This window comes from Carettochelys insculpta, chromosome 1, assembly GCF_033958435.1.
Source record: "Carettochelys insculpta isolate YL-2023 chromosome 1, ASM3395843v1, whole genome shotgun sequence".
NCBI classification, from domain to species: domain Eukaryota; kingdom Metazoa; phylum Chordata; order Testudines; family Carettochelyidae; genus Carettochelys; species Carettochelys insculpta.
In genome coordinates this window covers 235,193,276-235,212,419 of record NC_134137.1, presented here as the reverse complement: position 1 = coordinate 235,212,419, position 19,144 = coordinate 235,193,276, and the positions used below count along the sequence as shown (strand labels likewise).

The 19,144-nt window shown below is 52.0% G+C and overlaps 1 protein-coding gene across 2 annotated transcripts in view; it reads right to left on the bottom strand.

Moving 5' to 3' along the window:
• Positions 1–846: 846 nt before the first annotated feature.
• Positions 847–19,144, bottom strand: part of LOC142017430 (alpha-2-macroglobulin-like) — a 59,328-nt gene continuing 41,030 nt past the window's right edge. For both annotated transcript variants that reach the window (XM_075002261.1, XM_075002271.1), the window contains exons 26-36: positions 18,144–18,300; positions 17,743–17,817; positions 16,784–16,949; positions 13,206–13,429; positions 12,065–12,283; positions 11,667–11,794; positions 5,970–6,060; positions 3,457–3,525; positions 2,958–3,060; positions 2,256–2,297; positions 847–1,009 (exon numbers count right to left, since the gene is read on the bottom strand). In XM_075002261.1, coding sequence (XP_074858362.1) covers positions 984–1,009; positions 2,256–2,297; positions 2,958–3,060; positions 3,457–3,525; positions 5,970–6,060; positions 11,667–11,794; positions 12,065–12,283; positions 13,206–13,429; positions 16,784–16,949; positions 17,743–17,817; positions 18,144–18,300 — 1,300 coding nt within the window. In that variant the 3' untranslated portion in view covers positions 847–983. The remainder of the gene's footprint in view (positions 1,010–2,255; positions 2,298–2,957; positions 3,061–3,456; positions 3,526–5,969; positions 6,061–11,666; positions 11,795–12,064; positions 12,284–13,205; positions 13,430–16,783; positions 16,950–17,742; positions 17,818–18,143; positions 18,301–19,144) is intronic.

The following is a 19,144-nucleotide window of genomic DNA, read 5'->3' as shown; positions in this document are numbered from 1 at the left end:
GAATAACAAGGTTCCACAGCAGGATACAGATGTGTGATGCAAGGGGAAAAGCTAGACAATTAGATGCAGGGTTTCTTTGCTCATAGAGAATGCTTCTAGGACAGAGACACAAAGAGGACTGAATAAAAGTGACATGATGAGACTTCAAAAGAACAAAATATGCAAAACTTGGCAAAATAACTAATATCTAAATGACATGCTAATTGCTTACATGCATTTAATAGTGGTAAATACCCAAGAAGAGGGGAAATTCTTTAGGGAACTTGAACAGGTACATAGGCTGAAACCCCCCAAAGGGGAGCATTTCAGTAAACATTTTCTAATTATTAATAGCATTCCAAGGCTGCAGAGCAGTTTCCCCAAGGCCCTGAAAGCTATTATTCCATAACTCCCTGGAACATGCCTTTCAATTCTAGGAGAAACCACTTGTAACACCGCTACGTGCCATGGCCAGCTGGCAGCTCATGAAAGCAGCAGGGATGGAACTTACAGATTGATGGTCCAAACCCCCAGGCCTGGGCCACTCAACCCAAAGCAGACCCCATTTCAAGTTAGCAGTACTTGGCAAAGCTGAGTGTTTCTGTTTCCATCCCGTAGTGGGCACAGAGCATCTACTCTCCCACAGTTCTGGTTTACAAGTAAAGAACTATCCTGCACTAGTCGCTAACTGGAAAGACGAGGGCTGTCAGGCACAACGGGGCTGAGCAGACCTCACCCCTGGCTGGCTGTGCAGGGAGAGCCCTAGCTGGATGGGACACACATTGGTAGGCCTGAGAAGTCTGTGATCTGGGGCTGAACAGGGATGAGGGAGTTGGGAACAGAGGCGTCAGGAGCCGTTGGTCAGGTTGGCAAATTCGTTTATTTGTAATGAATGTTTCTCTTCCCTTGCTGCTGTTTTCTCTCTGTGGGGCCGTCCAGCCACCTCAGCCTGTGCAGGGGACAAGCTTGTGGGATGCAGGAGGCTCAGCACACAACTCCATCCCTCACATGTTGCTCTGCTCAACTGCCCCTGAGAGGAGAAAAGGAGAGAGAATGGAGTGGGGGTGGATGAGACGATTGTTGCTCCTCCCCCAGGCTTGGGCCCAGTGCCAGCAACACACCCAGGGCTGGGAATGGAGCATCTCACTGCCAGAGCCCCAGGCAGGAGATTCCACGGCCCTGAGCTCTCCCCCACAGGGGCAGGGCCCTGCCTCTTCTGCCACCCACGCAGAGCGTCCCAGCCTGGGGAGTCCCAGCACAGAATCCAGCACAGGCTGTGCCAGCCTACGGGCCTGCTGCCACGTCTGACTCTGCAGAGCAGGAGACAGCCCAGCTGGGAAGGACCTTTTGGCCGCTGGCTACTCAGTGCCATAGACATGCTGAGGCTCAGCTCAGCCATTTGCTTTGGCACTGGAGTGTGGTGCTGGTCTGGGGGGCAGGTTTTTCTCCCACATCTTTGCTTCTATGGAATCCAGCTCAGGATGACGTGAATCCCCTTGTCCAAGAGCCATCAGTGCCCAGGGGAGTGAAGGGCTCCCTGCAGTGGGATTGAGAAGCTGTCTTTGGATCAGCACCGGGGGAACAGAGTCCAGAGAAACCCCTGGATGCCGAGATCCTGCACTGGGCCTCTACTTGCAATACGAGGCCTGGGGAAAGGCTAAACCTCTCGGAGCTCCTGCTGAGTGCTTCTGCCAGGAGACCCTCCACTCTGTCCCTCTGGCTCTCCTGACCTTTGTTTCTCTCATTCACTCTCTAACCCCCACTTTCAAGCACATTTGGCATCTCCAGGCCTAGCCAGAAGCAGGAAGCTCAGGCCCAGCTGCTGGGGAAAGAAGGTGTAGAGAACCTAAGCTTTTAGGACAGGCTAAGCGGCCTTGGGTTCTTATCTGATACAAGCCCAGACAGCCCGTCTCTGAAAAGTTCACAGAAACATGAGGCCCAGTGCGATGACGGGATCTTGTTGGGGCAGGCTGGGCTGGAGCCCTCAGCCTGCTCTGGAAGGGCCTCTCTCAAACCCCTGCAGTGACCCTGTTTCAGTAGGACTCACAAAGCAGAGGCAGAGGAGGGTGATGTGCAAAGTGAGGAATGAACATAGGACATCTGTCCCCAGCAAAAGGCCAACAGTGCAGGTGAGAAACCATGGAGCAGTGGGAAGAAGGCACCATCCTGGACTGCACAGGGGATGCACTGGCTGGAGATGAGCTCTCCCAGTGTGGGGAGCAAGTCTTGGGATGGTGTGAACAGGAAGAGAGGAGGAAAAGTTTTTCACACCCTACCTTTGCTGCAGGGGGCACTGTACTCTGCAATGGCAAATTCACCTGGAAGCCACAAGGAAAGGGAGATGTGATCAGAACTCTTTGCACTTCCACCAGGCCCTCTGCAGAGACCTGGCTCCGTGCCAGAGAACTCAGGTGGTGGGGGGGACCCCCATCTCCAGGGGCATTGGGGGAACCTCAGCTGGGCTCCATGGGAGGAGGACAAAGGTTACCCCAAGGCTTCAGTGCAGCAGGCACCTCCAGCAGGTCTGGGCCAGGTGACCTATGGTTGATTGCACAGCTCATCTGACACACGGCCAGCAGGGCTGCTGCTGGGCTCTGGGTTTGTCCCCACAGTTTCCTAGTTGGGGAGTGGAGGAGTGAATGTACCTGCCCCAAGTCACACACAGAGCTGGGAGCTCAGGGCAGGATCTGAACACAGGAACCTCCCAGATCCCTTTGGCGCTAACATACTTCAGTTGGCACCTTCCCTCTACAGCGTGGGATGGTCTGGAACCTCAGGCACTGCCATGTCATGAACATGAGGCCAGAGAAGGATGAGCCATTGCCCACAATCCCTGTGTGTCCCACATTCTCACTGGGGAGAAGGGAGATGCTTATTTCCATATGCCAGTGGGCTCACTGTGGCACTCAATGAGACTGTTCCCCTCCTGGTGACAGGCCAGTGGGGGCTAATGTCCCCAGCCCTGCCCCCACACACACCCGTCTCGTAGTAATCGTAGACCTTCACCAGCGCCGGCTTCAGGCTCTGCACAGGGAAGTCCTGCTCCACGGCAAAGGAGAAGCTCTGGGTAACGTTGCTCACCTGGAGGGAAAACAGATGACACTCAGAAGGTAACTCTCAGCTACCTCTCCCCATCCTCCCCCATCTCCCCATTCCTCACCCCACAGCCCGAGGGTCTGCTCCCTTTGGCTGTAGGGCTTGGCAGAGGTCAGTCCTTCAGGGAGGATGGAGAAGCCCTGCCTGCCCCTCTGCCTTGGGACCCATAGGCTGGGGGAGGAACAGGTCCATAGCTGTGTATGTCAGGGGGAGCCAGAAGTGCTGCACAGAAATGCTGGGGGGCAGCAGCAGTTGATTGGGGGTGAGTACCTGGGTTTGTTTAACCCTGGCCTGGCCGATCCCCTCACTTCAGTACCTCTTTTAAAGGTCTGTCACAGGGTAAATCTCCCCACCTCATCCCAGGCCCAGATGGACACTTACCTGCTCCATGTAGAGCAATACGTGGTTGGCACTCAGTTCTGTGCGGTGGATCTGGTTATGTCCTTCCAGCTGCCAAAGGCCAAGAGAGAGAAAAAGGGTGTTACTGATCTGTCCTTTAACTCAGCACAAAACCCTAAGGAGTGGAACACTGAAGCAATCTCAGCACTGTTCACAATTAACTTGGGGATCTCCTGGAGGATGGGGGTTGTCCTGGGGGACTGGAGAAGGCAAACAGAGCACCTATCCTTAAACAGGGGAACAGAGTGGACTCAGGAATTCAGAGACCAGTCAGGTTAACATTCATACTGCGAAAGACAGCCGAAGAATTTATTAAACAGTCAACCTGTGATGAGCTGGAGACTAGTAGGATTACAAGGTGTAATCAGTATGGATTTGTCAAGGACCAGTCAGTCCAAACAAACCTCATGTTCTTCTCTGAGAGGGTTTACTGGACTAGTGGATGTGGGAAGCCGCCACAGTTACCATATATCATGACTTTAATAGGCTTCTGACACAGACCCACATTCTCATAAGGAAATCAGGGATACGTGATCTGGATGAAGTCACTGTATGGTGGAAGTAGAGTGGTGGAAAGACCACACTCAAAGGGTCATCATCAATGTTTTGCTACTGCTAAACTGGGAGGGAGCGTCCAGGCCAGTACTGCTGTAGTTAGTCCCAGGTCTGGTACTATTCAATGTGATCATTTCACCTGGATAATAAGGTGCAGAGTATGCTTATAAAATCAGGGGATGACACTTAACTAGGAGGGGCTCCAAACACCTTGAACAAGATTAGAATTCAAACCAACCTTGCCAAATTAGAGAATTGGTCTGAAAACGACAAGATGAAATTCAGTACAGACAAGTACAAAGTACTACACATTCACATCTCATAGAGCTGGGAGGGACCTCAGGAAGTAATCTAGTCCAGCCTCCTGCCCTCTTGGCAGGACCAAGCACCCCCTCACACTTTTTTTTAATCTGTTTTGCCCAGATCCTAAACGGCCCCCTCAAGGATTGAACTCACAACCTTGGGTTTAGTAGGCCAACACATGGAAAATCAAAATTAATGCACAGCTACAAAGCTGGGGGAATTGGCTAGATGGTAATACCTTTGAGAGGAATCTGTGGGCTATAGAGGATCACAAACTTAATATGTCAGTCATCTGATGCAGCTGCAAAATAGATTAATATCATCCTGGATTGTATCACCAGGACCGTTGTATGTAAGAGATCATATGTAATTGTACAGCTCTACTTGGCACAGAGGAGTTCAGCTGGAGTTCAGTGTCCACTTCTGGACACCACATTTTAGGAAAAATATGTGGCTAAATTGGAGATAGTCTAGACAGCAGCAACAAAAAGGACAAAGGGCTTAGAAGACTTAACCTACAAGGAAAGATTAAAACACTGGGCATATTTAGACTTGAGAAAAGAAGGCTGATATATATTTGAGCACTTTTAATAGCATGGTGATCAATTCTTCTCCAGTCCACTGAAGATAAGACAGTAATGGTCTAAATTTTCAGCGAGGGAGTTAGAAAGTTTTCCAGGTACCTAAATTAACTGTAATGGTAATTAAGTACTGGCATAGGCTTCCAAGGGAGGCTGTGGCATTCCCACCACTGGAGGCTTTTAAGGACAATTTAGACAAACATCTTTCAGGGATGGACCAGGTTGACATGGTCCTGCTTCTGCACAGAGGGCTGGACGTGATGACCTCTTCAGGTCCGTCTCAGTCCTGCACCGCTGTAACTCTTTGCTGGTGCTTCAAGGGAAGAGGCAGAATCTGTACTACGGCCCCACACACTTAGTCGATTGAGATGGGAAGTGCCCCAATTTGAGACCGGTGGAGCTGGGAGCTTATTAAGTCTGACTTGTCCCCTGAGGGGTGGGCTGGAGCTGGGGGTGGGGCTCTGGGAACTGCATCATTTGCTTTTTACAGACTTCCTTAATCCACTTGGGTCGCACACCAGGGCTCCAGAATGGGCGTCTCCCAGCTCCCATTGTCTAGGTCTCCTGAAAGAAATGAGGGGCCCAGGTGGGGGTGGGAGTTGCAGTAAGTGGGGGATGTTATACCTGGGGGAGCAGAGAGGAGCACGGGGAGAAGAGGACTTCTTACTTGCTCTCCCCAGCACCCCAAGAGTCCAGCCTGACTTCCCCTGAGAGGAGGCCTGCCCCTGGCTGAGGACACTGTGAGATGCCTCCAGCCAGGCCCCCACCCCTGTGCATGACAGCTTATCAGGAAGTCACCAAGGGGGCGCTCGGGGACAAGGGCTGGGCTGGGCTGGGCTGAGGAAGGAGTGGGGAATCGGGAGAATCAGAAGGAGGAGATAGGATGAGAGAGACGGGAGGCAGTGGAGGGGCTGGATACCGAAGAGGTGATGAGGGAGGGGCCAGTACAATGAAGGATTGGAGTTTGGAGCTGATTGAGGGACAGACATCCCTCTCCTTGGAGGACTGAAGACAAGGAGCTCTGAGGCTGCGGCTGTACACAGAACGACTTGTTACCTTCCTCACTGATGGCCTCACAGGGATGAATCCTGACAGCATCTTAACGTCGACAATGACCATGTTGGACACGGAGCGTTTCCCTGTGTAACTGGGAGACCAAGTGGGAAACAAGCAAAGTTTAATACATCTGAGCGTAGAGCTGATGCACCTCAACCCTGACCTGCAGCACCTCCCACCCGGCGTGGCCCAGGCTTGCCCTGTTCTGCTCTGGCTCCCTCTCCGCCACTACTTTTAATTCTTGCCCTGAAGCTCAGTCCCCCTGCTGTTCCAGCCCTGGGCTCCCCACACAGCTCTGCCAGTGAACCTCAGTCCTGCCCTTGAAGCAGTGTAAATCTTTCTAAACTCTTTCTAGTGAGGGTGACCAGATGTGCTGACTTTATAGACATAGTCTCAGGCTTTGTCTTATGTAGTTGCCTATTACTCCTCATCCCATCCTGCACTTGCTATCTAGTTTTCCTACTTAAATCAAGAGGCTTTTTCTAGTAAGGTGGACAGTTAAAACACTCCCATCGTTGGCAGTGGGAGGAGGTGACAACACTTTAAATCATGGTTTTAATCACTTAATTGTTAGATCAATCATTTAAAAATGGGTTTGAGGAGTTGTAAGTATTTGTGCTACTGGAACTTTAGATTACAATGTGTGGTGAACTAATTAAGAAAGGTTTATATTGCTAAATGCCCCTACTGCTAGGGAATCACTTTTGAATTTTACAGAATTTCTGTGCAGAAAACCAAAATCCTAGAAGAGAAGGTAGTGTTCATGTGAAGTCTTGAACAAGTACAAAAGAGTTAGAGAAGTGTGTAGAGAAGTCAGCTCCTTTTGAGGAATAAACTCTGGCAAGTCAAGTATAAAAGTATAATTAGGAAGGCCAAAAAAGTATTTGAAGAACAACTAACCAAAGACACAAAAACTTAAGTATATCAGAAGCCAGAAGTTTGCTAAACAATCAGTGGGGCCACTAGATGATCAAGATATTAAAGGAGCACTCAAGGAATACAATGCCTTTTCAGGGAAACTAAATGAATTAATTGCATCAAGTCTCACTGCAGAGGATACCAGAGAGATATCCACAAGTCATTTTTAGGTGACAAATCTGAGGATCTCTCCTAGACTGAAGTGTCTTTAGGCAAAGATTTGGAAAAAAAAAAAAAGAGAAATTTATCAATAATAAGTCACCAGGACCAGATGGTATTCACCCAAGGGTTTTGAAGGAACTACAAAATGAAATTGCAGAACTACTATCTGTGGCATGTAAATTATGTGGTATGTAAATTAAATCAGCCACTTTAACAGATGACTAGAAGACACCTAATGTGATGCTAATATTTTAAAAAGGCTCCAAAGATGGTTCAGGAAATTAGAGGCTGGTAATTTTAAATTTAAAACAAAGCAAATTGATATAAAGAATGGCATTATCAGACACATAGATGAATACAGTATGTTGGTAAAGTGTCAATATGGCTTTTGTAAAGGGAAATCATACCTCACCAGTCTACTAGAATCAATTTAAGGGGTGTGACAAACATGTGGACCAGGATGTGTGACACACTGTGAAGAGGGTTCATCTACAGTTGGGTAATCACCTTCCCTGTTTGCTGGACAGGTGCCATGGGTGGCCAGCACAGGAACTGTCTGGGTATGTTTGTGAAAGTGAGGCTCCTTTAAGGGGATGTCTGTTTTTTCATGTATTCCTGTGTCATAGGACCTTGGTGCTTGATGTAATCCTTTTACTGCTGGTAGAATTCCTCCTCAGTGAGATGACCTGGAAGGCTTGAGTTAAATTCTCTGGTCTGACCTTTTTCACTAACTGCAAACAGTAACCTGCTCCACTGGGAAACAGTAAAGATCCAGAATGGATGAGTGCATGTATAGGGTGGGGAATGAAATGCGGGGCACAAGTAAGTCCCAATCTTCCTACTGTCCAACACTGGGGCTCCACATGCTGTTGTGCTAAGGAATTACAGTGCCTGGAGGGATTTGCTGTTTGTCACTAGGAAAGCATGTTGAGATCTATCCCAGGCAGGAGAATTAAGGGGCACACTTCCAGGCTGTATTCCAGGAAGCCGATCACAATGCTATCTACCGGACTTTCAGAAAGCCTTTGGTAAGGTTCTTTTCAAAAAGCTCTTAAGCAAAGTAAGCAGGCAGAGGCTGAAAGAGAAGGGGTTCTCATAGTTCAGTAACTGTTAAAAGGCAAGAAACAAGTGGGAGGAGTAAATGGTCAGTTTGCAAAATGGGGAGAGGTAAAATAGTGGTTTCCCCAAGACTTGAGGTTGGCAACCTGTGGCTCCGGAGCCACTTGTGCGCTGACCCCTACTGTTGTTGACTCCTCTTGTGGCTCCCTGCCCTGCTGCCACGTAAACCAAAATACTAAATTCCATTGCCTGCCATTAAACCAACTGAATTTAGTTTTATTTTTTTTAAGAGGCGGCTGCCTCCAGAGCCTCTGAGCAGTTGGCTGTGGCAGGGAGTCCTGTGGAAGAAAGCTGCAGCAGGGTAGGGTGCCCCAGAAGAGGAAGCCGGCGGGGCAGGGAGCTGTCTGCGTTGCTTATGGAGGGAAGAGCTGAGCTCACAGGAGAGCTGGGGGGAGGGATGGCTGATCCTGCCCCTGTGGGAGCCACGCAGCTCTGCCGAGAAGGAGGAGGAGGTGGTGGGAAGCAGTGGGGGTGGTGGGTGGAGGTGGCAGCTGTGGAGGAGCTCTGTGTGCTGAAGCAAGTTAATCCTGGGGGTGGGGGACAGGTTTGGGGCTGAGAGGGGTTAATCTGGGAATGGGGGGAAGGCTTGTGGCTGAGAGGGTTTAAGCCTGGGGATGGAGGGTGAGTTTGTGGGATGGCGGTAAAGCTTGGGGATGGGGGGGCAGATTTGGGGGCTGAGGTGGGTTAAGACTGGAGGTGGGGGGTAACTTCACTTTCTAACTGATACAAATCATTGTGTGTCCGCTGTTCTTAAAATAGGGATGGCAAACAGTACGGTTTGACGTAATTTATTAAGGATCGTCTTGTATTCACATGCATTTTGGCTCTTGAAGGATTGATTTTGTAACTGAATTTGAAAAACAAAATGGCTCTTCTCGTGATTTTGGTTGCAGACCCCTGCCCAAGGATCTGCAACAGAGCTGTTCAACATATTCATAAATGATTTTGAAAAAGGGGTGATTCTCAAAAAGGCAGCAAAGCTTGCAAATTATGCAAAATTACTCAGGACAGCCAAGTGTAAAGCTGTCTGCAAAGAGATACAAGGGCATTTCAGAAAGTTGGGTAACTGGGATGAAATTCGATGTTGCTAAATGCAAGGTAATGCCCATTGCAAAACATAATTCCGCATGCTCTACGAGATGACGGGGTCTAAATTAGCTGTTATCACTCAGCAGGGAGACCTTGGAATCATTGTGGATAGTCCCTTGAAAACATCTGCTCAGATTGCAACATCAGTCAAACAAACAAACAAACATACAAAAAAGAAAAAAAAAACAAACCTGACAGAATAACAGGGATAAATATTAAAAGAGAAAATATCACATTGCCTCAATGTAAATCCACTGGAGGCCACAGCTTGACTACCGCGTGCGGTTTTGGTTGCCCCATCTTAAAAAGAGACATTAAAACTGAAAAAGAAATGGGCAACAAAAATGATGAAGGGTGTGGAAGAGCTCAAAAACACTTGGAAATGTGCAGGTGGAAAGGGAGATAACTAAGGGAGCCATGACAGAGCGCTAAAAGAGCAGGAATGCTATGGAGAGCATAAAAAAGGATGCCTCTTCACTTAAGAACTAGTTTTTGAAAAGAATTGTTTTAAGCAATTATTTTAATATTCTAAACTTGTTCCTTTGGACCAATCCAGCCAAAGAGTAATAGCCAGGCTCTTAAAAGAGCTTTAAAGATAAGTGCAGCCTTAGAAATGTAATCACTGTTAGTGAGATTGAGATGGTAAGTAAATGAATAAGAATCTTGGCAATTCGCTTTGTTTCTTGCCGTAACTACAGATCTTAACTCTAGTCTGTGACTCCGCTTGCAGGACACACCATGGGCTGTGTCTACATTTGACTATTGAATTACTGATGCTCTGTTAATATGGTTCTGGGTGAACGACTACACTGTGATGTGGTTAAGAATAAGCAAGTGACCCAATCTGAGAAATACTGTTCAAGTTAAAAGCTGACCTAAAAATAACCCAGCACCAGAACTAATGAGCTGGTGCTCCCGGGAACTAATGAAAGGGGTTATCCTACTGGATCCGCTTTTGCATTGGCAAACCTAATTAGGTAGATTTCAGCTTTGAAATCTGACCGCACTCAGGCAAACTCATACATTTTCCCTTTTTCACACTAGCGGTACATAGCTCCAGTAACAGGGACAGGGGCACAGAGGAGGAAAGTCGAGCATGTGCTGAAGTACTGACAGCATCAGGACCCACACCTTTATCTTTATTAAAATTTCTCCCTTATCGGAATAAAATCTTTGACGATTCAGATCCAACCCGGCTGAGTGCTAGCAGGGCTGGTGCCACACTTTGCCAGGCCCAGCGCAATGGGTCTGTGATGGGATCGGGCAGCAATTTAAAGGGACTAGGGTTCCAGCTGTTGCTGCTGCCACAGTAGCCAGGTCCTGGGGCACCCATCCCCTTTTGTCCCCTCGGCCCCCATCAGCGGCCGTGAGCGTCAGCCCCGGGACGTTATTGCAGTACGCTAGCAAAGCAACGGCTTTGGAGGTTTTAAAATAAACCCCCAAAGCAAAAGGTGCTGAAAGCTAGCTCTGGTCTGTGATACCGACCCTATCTCAGTGCCACTCCACTCCGTGTGCAGCCGCAGCTAGCAGACTGTAGGGATGCATCAGGAAAGGCAGAGGGGCACTGATGCACCAGGTTAAGTCTAGACGTGTCCGTATCCTCCCAGGCCGGGTTTTGGCATCGGAGTGTAGATTTTGTAAAAATCGCCCAAGTGACACTGGGGCATAAGTCTGATTGGACTCCGTTTGCAAACCCTGCTGCAGGAGGCAGCAGGTCAAAGCATTCAGCTCCTGCCTGCGGCAACAAGGTGCTACGTGCCCATGGAAGGGGCCGAGCCCTGGGTGGAAGGGGCGGGTCCAAGGGCAGTCAGACCTTAGCGCCACTGCCCGACGGCCCTCAGAAGTAACGTAGGGCAGTGCAGTGATGCTCCCGCGGCATTTCAAAGGGGCCTGGAGCTCCCACCTCCCACCACTGCTTCTGCGGCAGCAGCAGGGCCCGGGGGCTCTGTGCCGCTTTGGAATGCCAGGCTCCTATGCAGTTGCCACCCTGGCCTCTGCATCAGTGGGCCTGGATGCTGTGGCTGGGGGTGTTTGCCCTGGGAGGTGATGGTGGGGGCTGCAGAGACAGGACAGGCTAGTGGCCGGCCAGCCTGTTGTGTGCCTGAATTTGTGCTACTGTCCTATGCCGGGCATTACTGAGGGGCTGACTTGCCCTTTCTGACCACAGAGGAAAAAAGCACAAGATAAGAGCTGGCAAGAAGAAAATACGAAATCTGAGACTGGAAAGTGAAACTGCAATTAAGAAAATACCATAATGCAATGCAAAAAATACCAAGTTTTAACCTTTTGGCAAAACATTGATTTCTATCAAGTTTTCTGGTGCCTCCCTTCATTTCTGAGGACTCCTGGAGTAACTCACCCCCAGCCCAAATGCTGCCCTGGAAGGCCTGGCCCTACAAGGGGATTTACCTTATGTTTATGGCCACGTCAAAGGTCCTGTGGGCTTTAGGGCTGTCACACGTCTGGGGGACCGTGTGCACCTCCAGTGCAAACGGCTCTTCATCTGCTTTGGGGATCACATTGTACCTCAGGCTGGTCTGAAAGTGAATGCAGAGTTTTGTGTGTGTGTGTGTGTGTCTGAGGTGATCTCTCTCTTTCACTCTTCTCAGTTCCACTCTTTCTTTTATCCTTTCTTTCTCTCTCCTCAGTCCCCAACTGTGTCTGTCCCTTCTCTCTCCTCCTCACACCTCTTCCTTGTTGTCTCCTGTTTCCCATCTCTTCCTTTCTTTCCCTTCTCTCCCACTCACCCTGCCATCTCCATGGTCTCCCCCCAGCAGCAGCCTCTCCCCTGTCCCTGTGCCCCTCACCTGCACGTAGACACACCCTTCTCCTGTCACCTCCATGCTGTAATCCCCGGGCACCTCTGGCAGTGCCACGCGCTGGAGCAAAAGACGGTTTGTGTGATCCACCTGGAACTGGGCCTGGAACTTGCTTGTGGATTGCAGGGTCACTGTGGAAGCTCCTCCGCTCTTGGCGTAGGTACAGGCTCCATACAGGGACAGGGCCTGGAGTGCCACCACCGTGTCCTGCCAGAGGAGAGATGGGCCCAGGCGCCCGAGGGGAAGAGTTAGCCATTTCCGAGGGCCTGGGATCCCCATCCCACCAGCTCCTCCCACACAGCAACCAGCTTTCCCATTTCCACCCTTTCCCCCCACACACCAGCACACACCATTCTCCCTCTTTCCTTCCAGGGCATTTAGGTGCTGATCTCCCATTGAAAGCAGCCAGAGATCTAAATACTTTAGGAAGCTTTGGGATTCTGGTATCTCTGACACTCCATTAAAGGAGCTAGGTGAAGATACCATCCACCTTCTTCTGAAGACATCCTGACAGAAGGAACAGCTCAGGACAGACAGACCATGGCGAGGCAGCCAGGAGGCTCAATAACAGAGTGTGAGACAGCCTTACAGATCTTTGGGTACCAAGCTAACCGTGATAATGGTGGGACATGGGGACAATGGTTAGTTTTGTCTCGAGAGGTCACTCGTCAAAGTTCCAGCCTCCAAGCCCCAGCATGGCCGGCGTCTGCTCAAAGGCGGAGGTAGCCCCTGATGTTTGGTTGTCACTCAGGGTGGTGCTGCCTCCCTCCAGGTGTGACCAGCAATGCTGTTGGTGCTTCTCTGGGGATTGGCCAGGCTGGATGGGGTCAGTGCTGGGGGAGATGGGGGTTGGTATAGGACTTGTGGGGCTCAGGGGAACACATCTGCCCTCCATACACAGAAGCATCATTCATCCAGTCTCCATCTTCATTAACACCCCCAGGGCCTGTGGGGACCAGATGTAACTATGCTCCATGCTGTGACTATCCCATGATCTATTCTAAACTGTACAATGAGGGGACTCCCCAGGGCAGCCTTTTCCTCCCCACAGGTTACTTGTCTGCCTCCTGCCCTGTCTGCCTCCCATCCCCACCCTTGGTGCCTGTGGTTGGGGCAGGGAGCAGCTCACCTGGGTGGAGGAGAAGCCACCATTGGGATTCTGCTGCTTGGTGGTCCACTTCGCAATCTGTGCTGCAGCTGGCAGGTCGCTCTGGCACGGTGCCGGGTGTGTGGTGAGGTAAGCGAGGAGCACGTAAGACGTCATCTCCACCTCGGCAGAGGGAGCACGGGGGCGATAGAAGGGGAGATCCACCTCCGGCTGCTTCCCAGGCCTCTGCCAGTGAATGGAGCCATCTGCAGTGGGAGAGCAGGAGAGAAGGAAATGCAGATGCTTAGTTAATGCCATTTACAACGGGGTTATTGATCTGTTCTTGGTGCAGGTGTGAGAACAGAGCCGCCCCCCACCCCGCTGCCCCATGCTCCTGGCATATTGGTCTGCAATGTGAAAGGATTAAGCAGTCCCTCACCTGCTGGTTTGGTGGATGTATACAAACGTTTTGGTAGAAACACTCAGCAACTAATCCGTCTGCCACCTCTGTGCCTACGTCCCTTTCATCTTATGAAGGGACATCCCAGGAAGGGACAGTATCAGCCCCTGTTGGCTCATTGATCCAGAAGATGTAGGGTCCCTCAGTGGTCCCAGCCTGAAGGCGCACAAGGCTGCTGGGTAACAGCAGTGACAGACATACCCCACTACACAAATTCTTCAAGCACAGCCCCAGTTCTTTGTGGGAATTCCTGGGGCACCAGCAGCTTCCTCCCTCCCTCCTGCCTGAAAGATCTGGTTTTTTTATTTTGTCAGTCCAAATGTCGGGCTTCTGCTCTTCGTTTGCCTCCTGCTGTCGGGAGCAGACCAGGGCTGGGAGGCAGAACCTGGAGTGAGGAGTGGAGCTGAGCCAGTGAAGACCCTAGCTGAGCTGTGCTATTGATCAGTGGGAAGGGTACCGTTTGGTTAGGGTTTCGGGCTGTGCTCACTCACAGCACTGAGGTGAGGGCAGGAGCTGCCCCAGATACACCTGAATCACTGCATAGTCAGGTCCTGGCAGCCCTGCTCCCAGCTCATGTTTTCAGAAAGTTCCCTTTGTCCTTATGTGACTACGTCAGCATTATAAACAGATGCCACAAAACGAGCCCCACAGGCACTGGCCCTAGGGGAAGGGGACCCAGGCCGAACACTCCTGCCCGGTGATTCCCCCCTATACCTGGGGAGCTGTAATGGATCTCCGAACATCCTAAAGCAGGCCCCATTGATGCTTCTCTCCATGTAATGCCCCTTGGACCAAACCATCCTCTGCCTCTTTGCCGCTGCCTGAGCATCTCCCAGCCTTGCTGCAGCCAGCAGGCCCTGCAACGGGGTAGAGGAAGCTACATGCCACTGAGTTGCCTCCTTCCCCTGCAACAGGCTTCCTCCTTGAAATGGGCAACAGAGTCAGGGAAGGGAGCAGGGATGGGACCAGGAATCAATCCCAGGCAAAGGGGGAGAGGAGGGAAGAGAGAGCCTGGAGCCAAAGCAGCCTGGAGACGGAGAGGGCCTAGAGTGGGGGAGGGCATTGGAAAAGGTTCAGAAAAGAACAACAAAAATGATTAGGGGTTTGGAATGGGTGTCACATGAAGAGAGATTTAAAAGACGGGGACTTTTCAGCTTAGAAAAGAGAAGGCTAAGGGGGATATAAGAGAGGTCTATAAAACCATGACAAGTACAGAAAAAGTGAATAAGAAAAAGGTTATTTACTTGTTCCCATAACAAAGGACCTCGGGGTCACCAAATGAAAGTAATGGGTAGCAGGTTTAAAACTAAGAAAAGGAAGTTTTTCTTCACACAGCACACAGGAGGCCTGTGGAACTCTTTGGCAGAGACGGGTGTGCAGACCAGGATTTTAACAGGGATCCAAAAAGAACTAGATAAATTCGTGGAGGTTAGGTCCATCGATGGCTATTAGCCAGGGTGGGCAGGAATGGTGTCCCTAGCTTCTGTCTGTAAGAGGCTGGAAATGGATGACAGGGGATGGATCACTTGATGATTACCTGTTCTGTTCACACCCTCTGGGGCATTGGGCACTGGCCACTGTCGGCAGACAGCATACTGGGTTAGATGGACCTTTGGTCTGACCCAGTATGACTGTTCTTATGTTCTATGTTGTGAATGAATCCTGGGGCAACAATGTGTGTGCTTACTTATTGAGATGGTGTGTGTGTGTGTGTGATTTGCAACCTAGGTGACCAGCATCCCTGCTGGGGATAACTTTGGTGACCAGGCCAAGTCATGTGTAACCTGGGCGACCAGCTGACTCCTCTCCTGGAGCCAGGCAAGAGCCCAGCTGGGTTTTGAGGTTGAAATGGAAAGCAGCTAGAATAGGGGACTCTGGAGGCTGCAGAGGAACAAAGACAGTCTGGGCCCAAGCCAGGGGCTCTAGGCCTTGGGTTCTCTCTGGGGGATCTCCTCCCCACAACATGGATCAGACAGAACAGTTCTGATTGCTGCAATGACAAGTCTTTGACACCTTGAGCCTCTGATGCCTAATAAACCTTCTGTGCCACCTGTTGAGTGAGAGTCACTTCTGGCTGCGGATGGGGTGCAGAGCTTGGGGACCTCAAATGCATCCCACTTGTGCATTAGCTCGTGCCTGGGGCAGGCTGCAGTGTGTGCGTGGGGAGAGAGATCTGAGGCGGCAAGGCAGCAGGACAGAATGCCTGTGCTTTTGTGGGCAGGGGAGAAAGGAGTATGACAGAACTTCTGGTGTGGGAGGCGGGAGAGAGATCTGGAGCACCTGGGACAAAGCAGTGCTGCAAGCAGGGAATGGGGAAGCTGGAGAGAGCTGCTGGCTGGCTGCGAGGGCCTGCAGGGTGAGGCCCTGAGGTAAGGGCAGAACAGGGCGCTGGAGCCTCATGGGAAGCATTCCAGGGACAACGGACTGCAGCTGCCACGGAGCGAGGGGCTGGAGGGAGTTGCTGGTCCCCCGGAAGGGCAGCACACAGAGCGTGGCACAGCTGTGGGGCAATGCCACTGAAGAGAGCACCACGGTCCTGGGAGTGGTGTGGGTCCCGAAATGAAAGCAAAGGCGCCACCACCGAACGGGGCATTGGCAAGCAGAGCTAACCCTCGGGGCAGCCAGCAGGAGGCGCCGCAGCAGTGAGTGAATCCCATCACAGCCGGGAAGAAAGGAGTGCGTGAGGGCTTTTGGTGTGGGAGGCAGGAGAGCGCTCGGGAGACCTGGGGAAGAAGGACGAGAGGAGGCGGAAAAGAAAGGGCAGGCCAGTTATCTCACGGTACAGAGAAGGGACACGTGGACGGAAGGGGACAGAGGACAAGCGACTAAGCTCTGGAGCACAGGGAGGGGCAAATGGCAGGAAGGCCAGCACAGGGGAAGGACAAACACAAGGGAGGTGAGTTGGATGCTGAAGGATGCGCTCAATGCCCAGTGTAGAAGGGTGCGGACAGGACCTGCTGTGAGATGAGAAATAAGCCCGGCTGCCTCTCAGTCTTAGCTCATCATGGCAAATAAATAACACTCTCATGCCAGGTCCTGGTCCCTGCTCATCTCCCTGGCTGTGGTTCCCCGCCAAGTACCTGTGTCTAATTCCAACCACATGGTCACCTGTCAGACCAGTGGGCTGGGATTCAGGGAAGGGCCCATCCGGAAATCTCACCCTCTTTCACAGCATCCTTGTCAAGCGAGTCCAGCAGGGCCCTGCGCTTCCCCTCCTTCCCCGCCAGGGCGAAGGCATAGGCCAGCAGCGCCCTGGTGTACACGTGGTGTCCTCCCTGCTCCGTGGCCGTCTCCAGACAGAACAGAGCATTACGGACCACAGGGTGCTGTGTGGGAGAGACGAGGGGGAGAGGTCGCTCACTGCTGTCCCACCCAGCAACGTCCCCTTTAGCAGGGGCGGTCTGGCTGCAGTTTTAAACCAAAGTCCCAGTGATGGGAAACTGCCTGAGCACGTGCTCGGCAGCCACAGCTCTTCCTGCTGCTCCGCACCTTCTCCCCGTGCGGCGGGAACCTTTCCCACCAGCACAGCGAAAGCCGTGCTGCACAATTCCCCGCAAGCTGGTGCAGCTAAAAGCGGCACAGAGGGCACGGGGACGTCTGCCCTCAGTGCACCCCGCTTCTGCCCCTCTGGCCTAACTCTAACTGAACACAAGACACTGGCACAAGTGGCCTTGTGTCAACCCCCTGCACTAAAACAGCCTTTTTGGCTGCTCACTGGTGACAGAACTTTCACCAGCGTGACTCCTGGGCAGGGCCAGGTCTAGCTGCCGGAGGACAGAAATAGGTCCTTGACTGGGACCATCTGGCGGGTGCCCAGGGGCTAAGTCTCATTTGCCCAGGTATTAAATACATGCACAACTCTGGGCTGTAGGCCTGCAAGAGAGGATCAAACCCCAAAGTTTTACATAAAGATCCTACGAAAGGATTCCCGGCAAGACAGAGCCGGTCTCCTGGCCTGGAACGGCAGCTGCCGGGAAATTCTAATTCTGGACTTGGACCTCAGGATAAAGTCTTTTCTGACTGGACTTCCCCAGGTTTAAAGGCCTCTCTCCCAAGATGGGAGTCTGCCAACTAGGGGCCCCAGGCATGGCTGTGCCTTGCGGGGCTGCAGGTACGTACAGTGATGGGCAGAGCGATCTCCAGCAGTGCGATGGTGATGTAGGCCGAGAGAGTGACCTCATCGTCCACCCCGCCCTGCAGGGAAGCAGCGAGAGAGACATTAACCCTGAACCCCTCCCTTGCCCCTCTTGCCAGGGCGTATTGCTGCCCCCTTCTCCCCTCACGCTGGTGCCTTCCCTGTACCTGCCCTCTTCTCCCTTCCCCGGCGCAGGGTTACTCCATGCTGGGTGTGATACTTCCCCACCACTAAGTCCCACCTGCCCTATTGCCAACCCCCTGCCCAGCCCCCTGTGCTGAAGCAGCTGAGCTGCGCCCAGGCGGAGTGACAGGCGTTCTTGGTACCAAGGAGGCCTGTACAGGTCCCATGAAGCCCAGGGGAGCCAGCTGGGTGGATACGTCACCTTCATGGCATTGTTCAGGAGTGTCCCAGAGCTGCGGAAGCAGCCGTTTTCCTTCTGCTTGCCAGCGAGCCAGGTCAGAGCATCCTGGACGTGCCTCTCCTCAATGAAGATGTGGGATCGGGCCTGCCCAAAGGACTTGAGGACGAAGGCCGTCAGCCTGCAACAGAGAGCGGCTGCGGTGAGAGCTTCCTCCCGGCCCTGTGCGCTCTGGTGGGGACGGGGTCCCAGGGCATCACCAGCTGGCAGGGAAGCAGCAGGGCCCAGAGAGCTGGTAGCCATGGGGCAGGGGGCCATTCACTCACTCACCCACTCCCCGACATGCAGCAGAGTCTGGGCACAAGACCCAGAGGTTGTCTGACAGGGCACAGCAGCACTGCCCATTTTAGGACAGGACGTGAGCCAGTTCCCTGCACTGATGGCAAATGGCCGGGGCACTGTGTGGGGGTAGGCAGGGGCTGTGCAGAGCCACCTCAGAATCCTCAGTGCCCAGGAAGGCCCAGGACACAGGCTCTGCACTTTTTTATCGTAAAAGCCGCAGCACAGCACCCCCTTGCATGGGTCAGAGATCAGCACTCAGAGGGAGAATGCTCCTGCCTGAGCCACCCGCCCTGTTCCCGGCAGCACGGGTCCCTAGAGCCAGAACACTGAGACAATGGAGTCCATAGTGACAAAGGGAAGAGTAATCCCCAGTGAGCTGCCCTCTTCCATTCCCTGCAGGACCCATTTGCTCCTCCTGCAAAGCCTGCACTTAGCATCAAGGGGCTGTGATGGGTGCAGCCTCAGTTAGCAGCTCCTCCCTATTCTGAGGGCAGCAGTGGCCAAACTTTTCCAGCTGAGGACCAAATACATCATTTCTGAAAGGTCAGGTGTCCAAAAACCAGACTTTGTGATGGATTCTCTGCTCTGTTCTGAGCCCTGCGCTCACCATAGACAACACAAAGGGAGCCCAGCAGGGTACTCTTTTGCTGTCAGTTTTAAGCCATCCTCCACACACCGCCTGG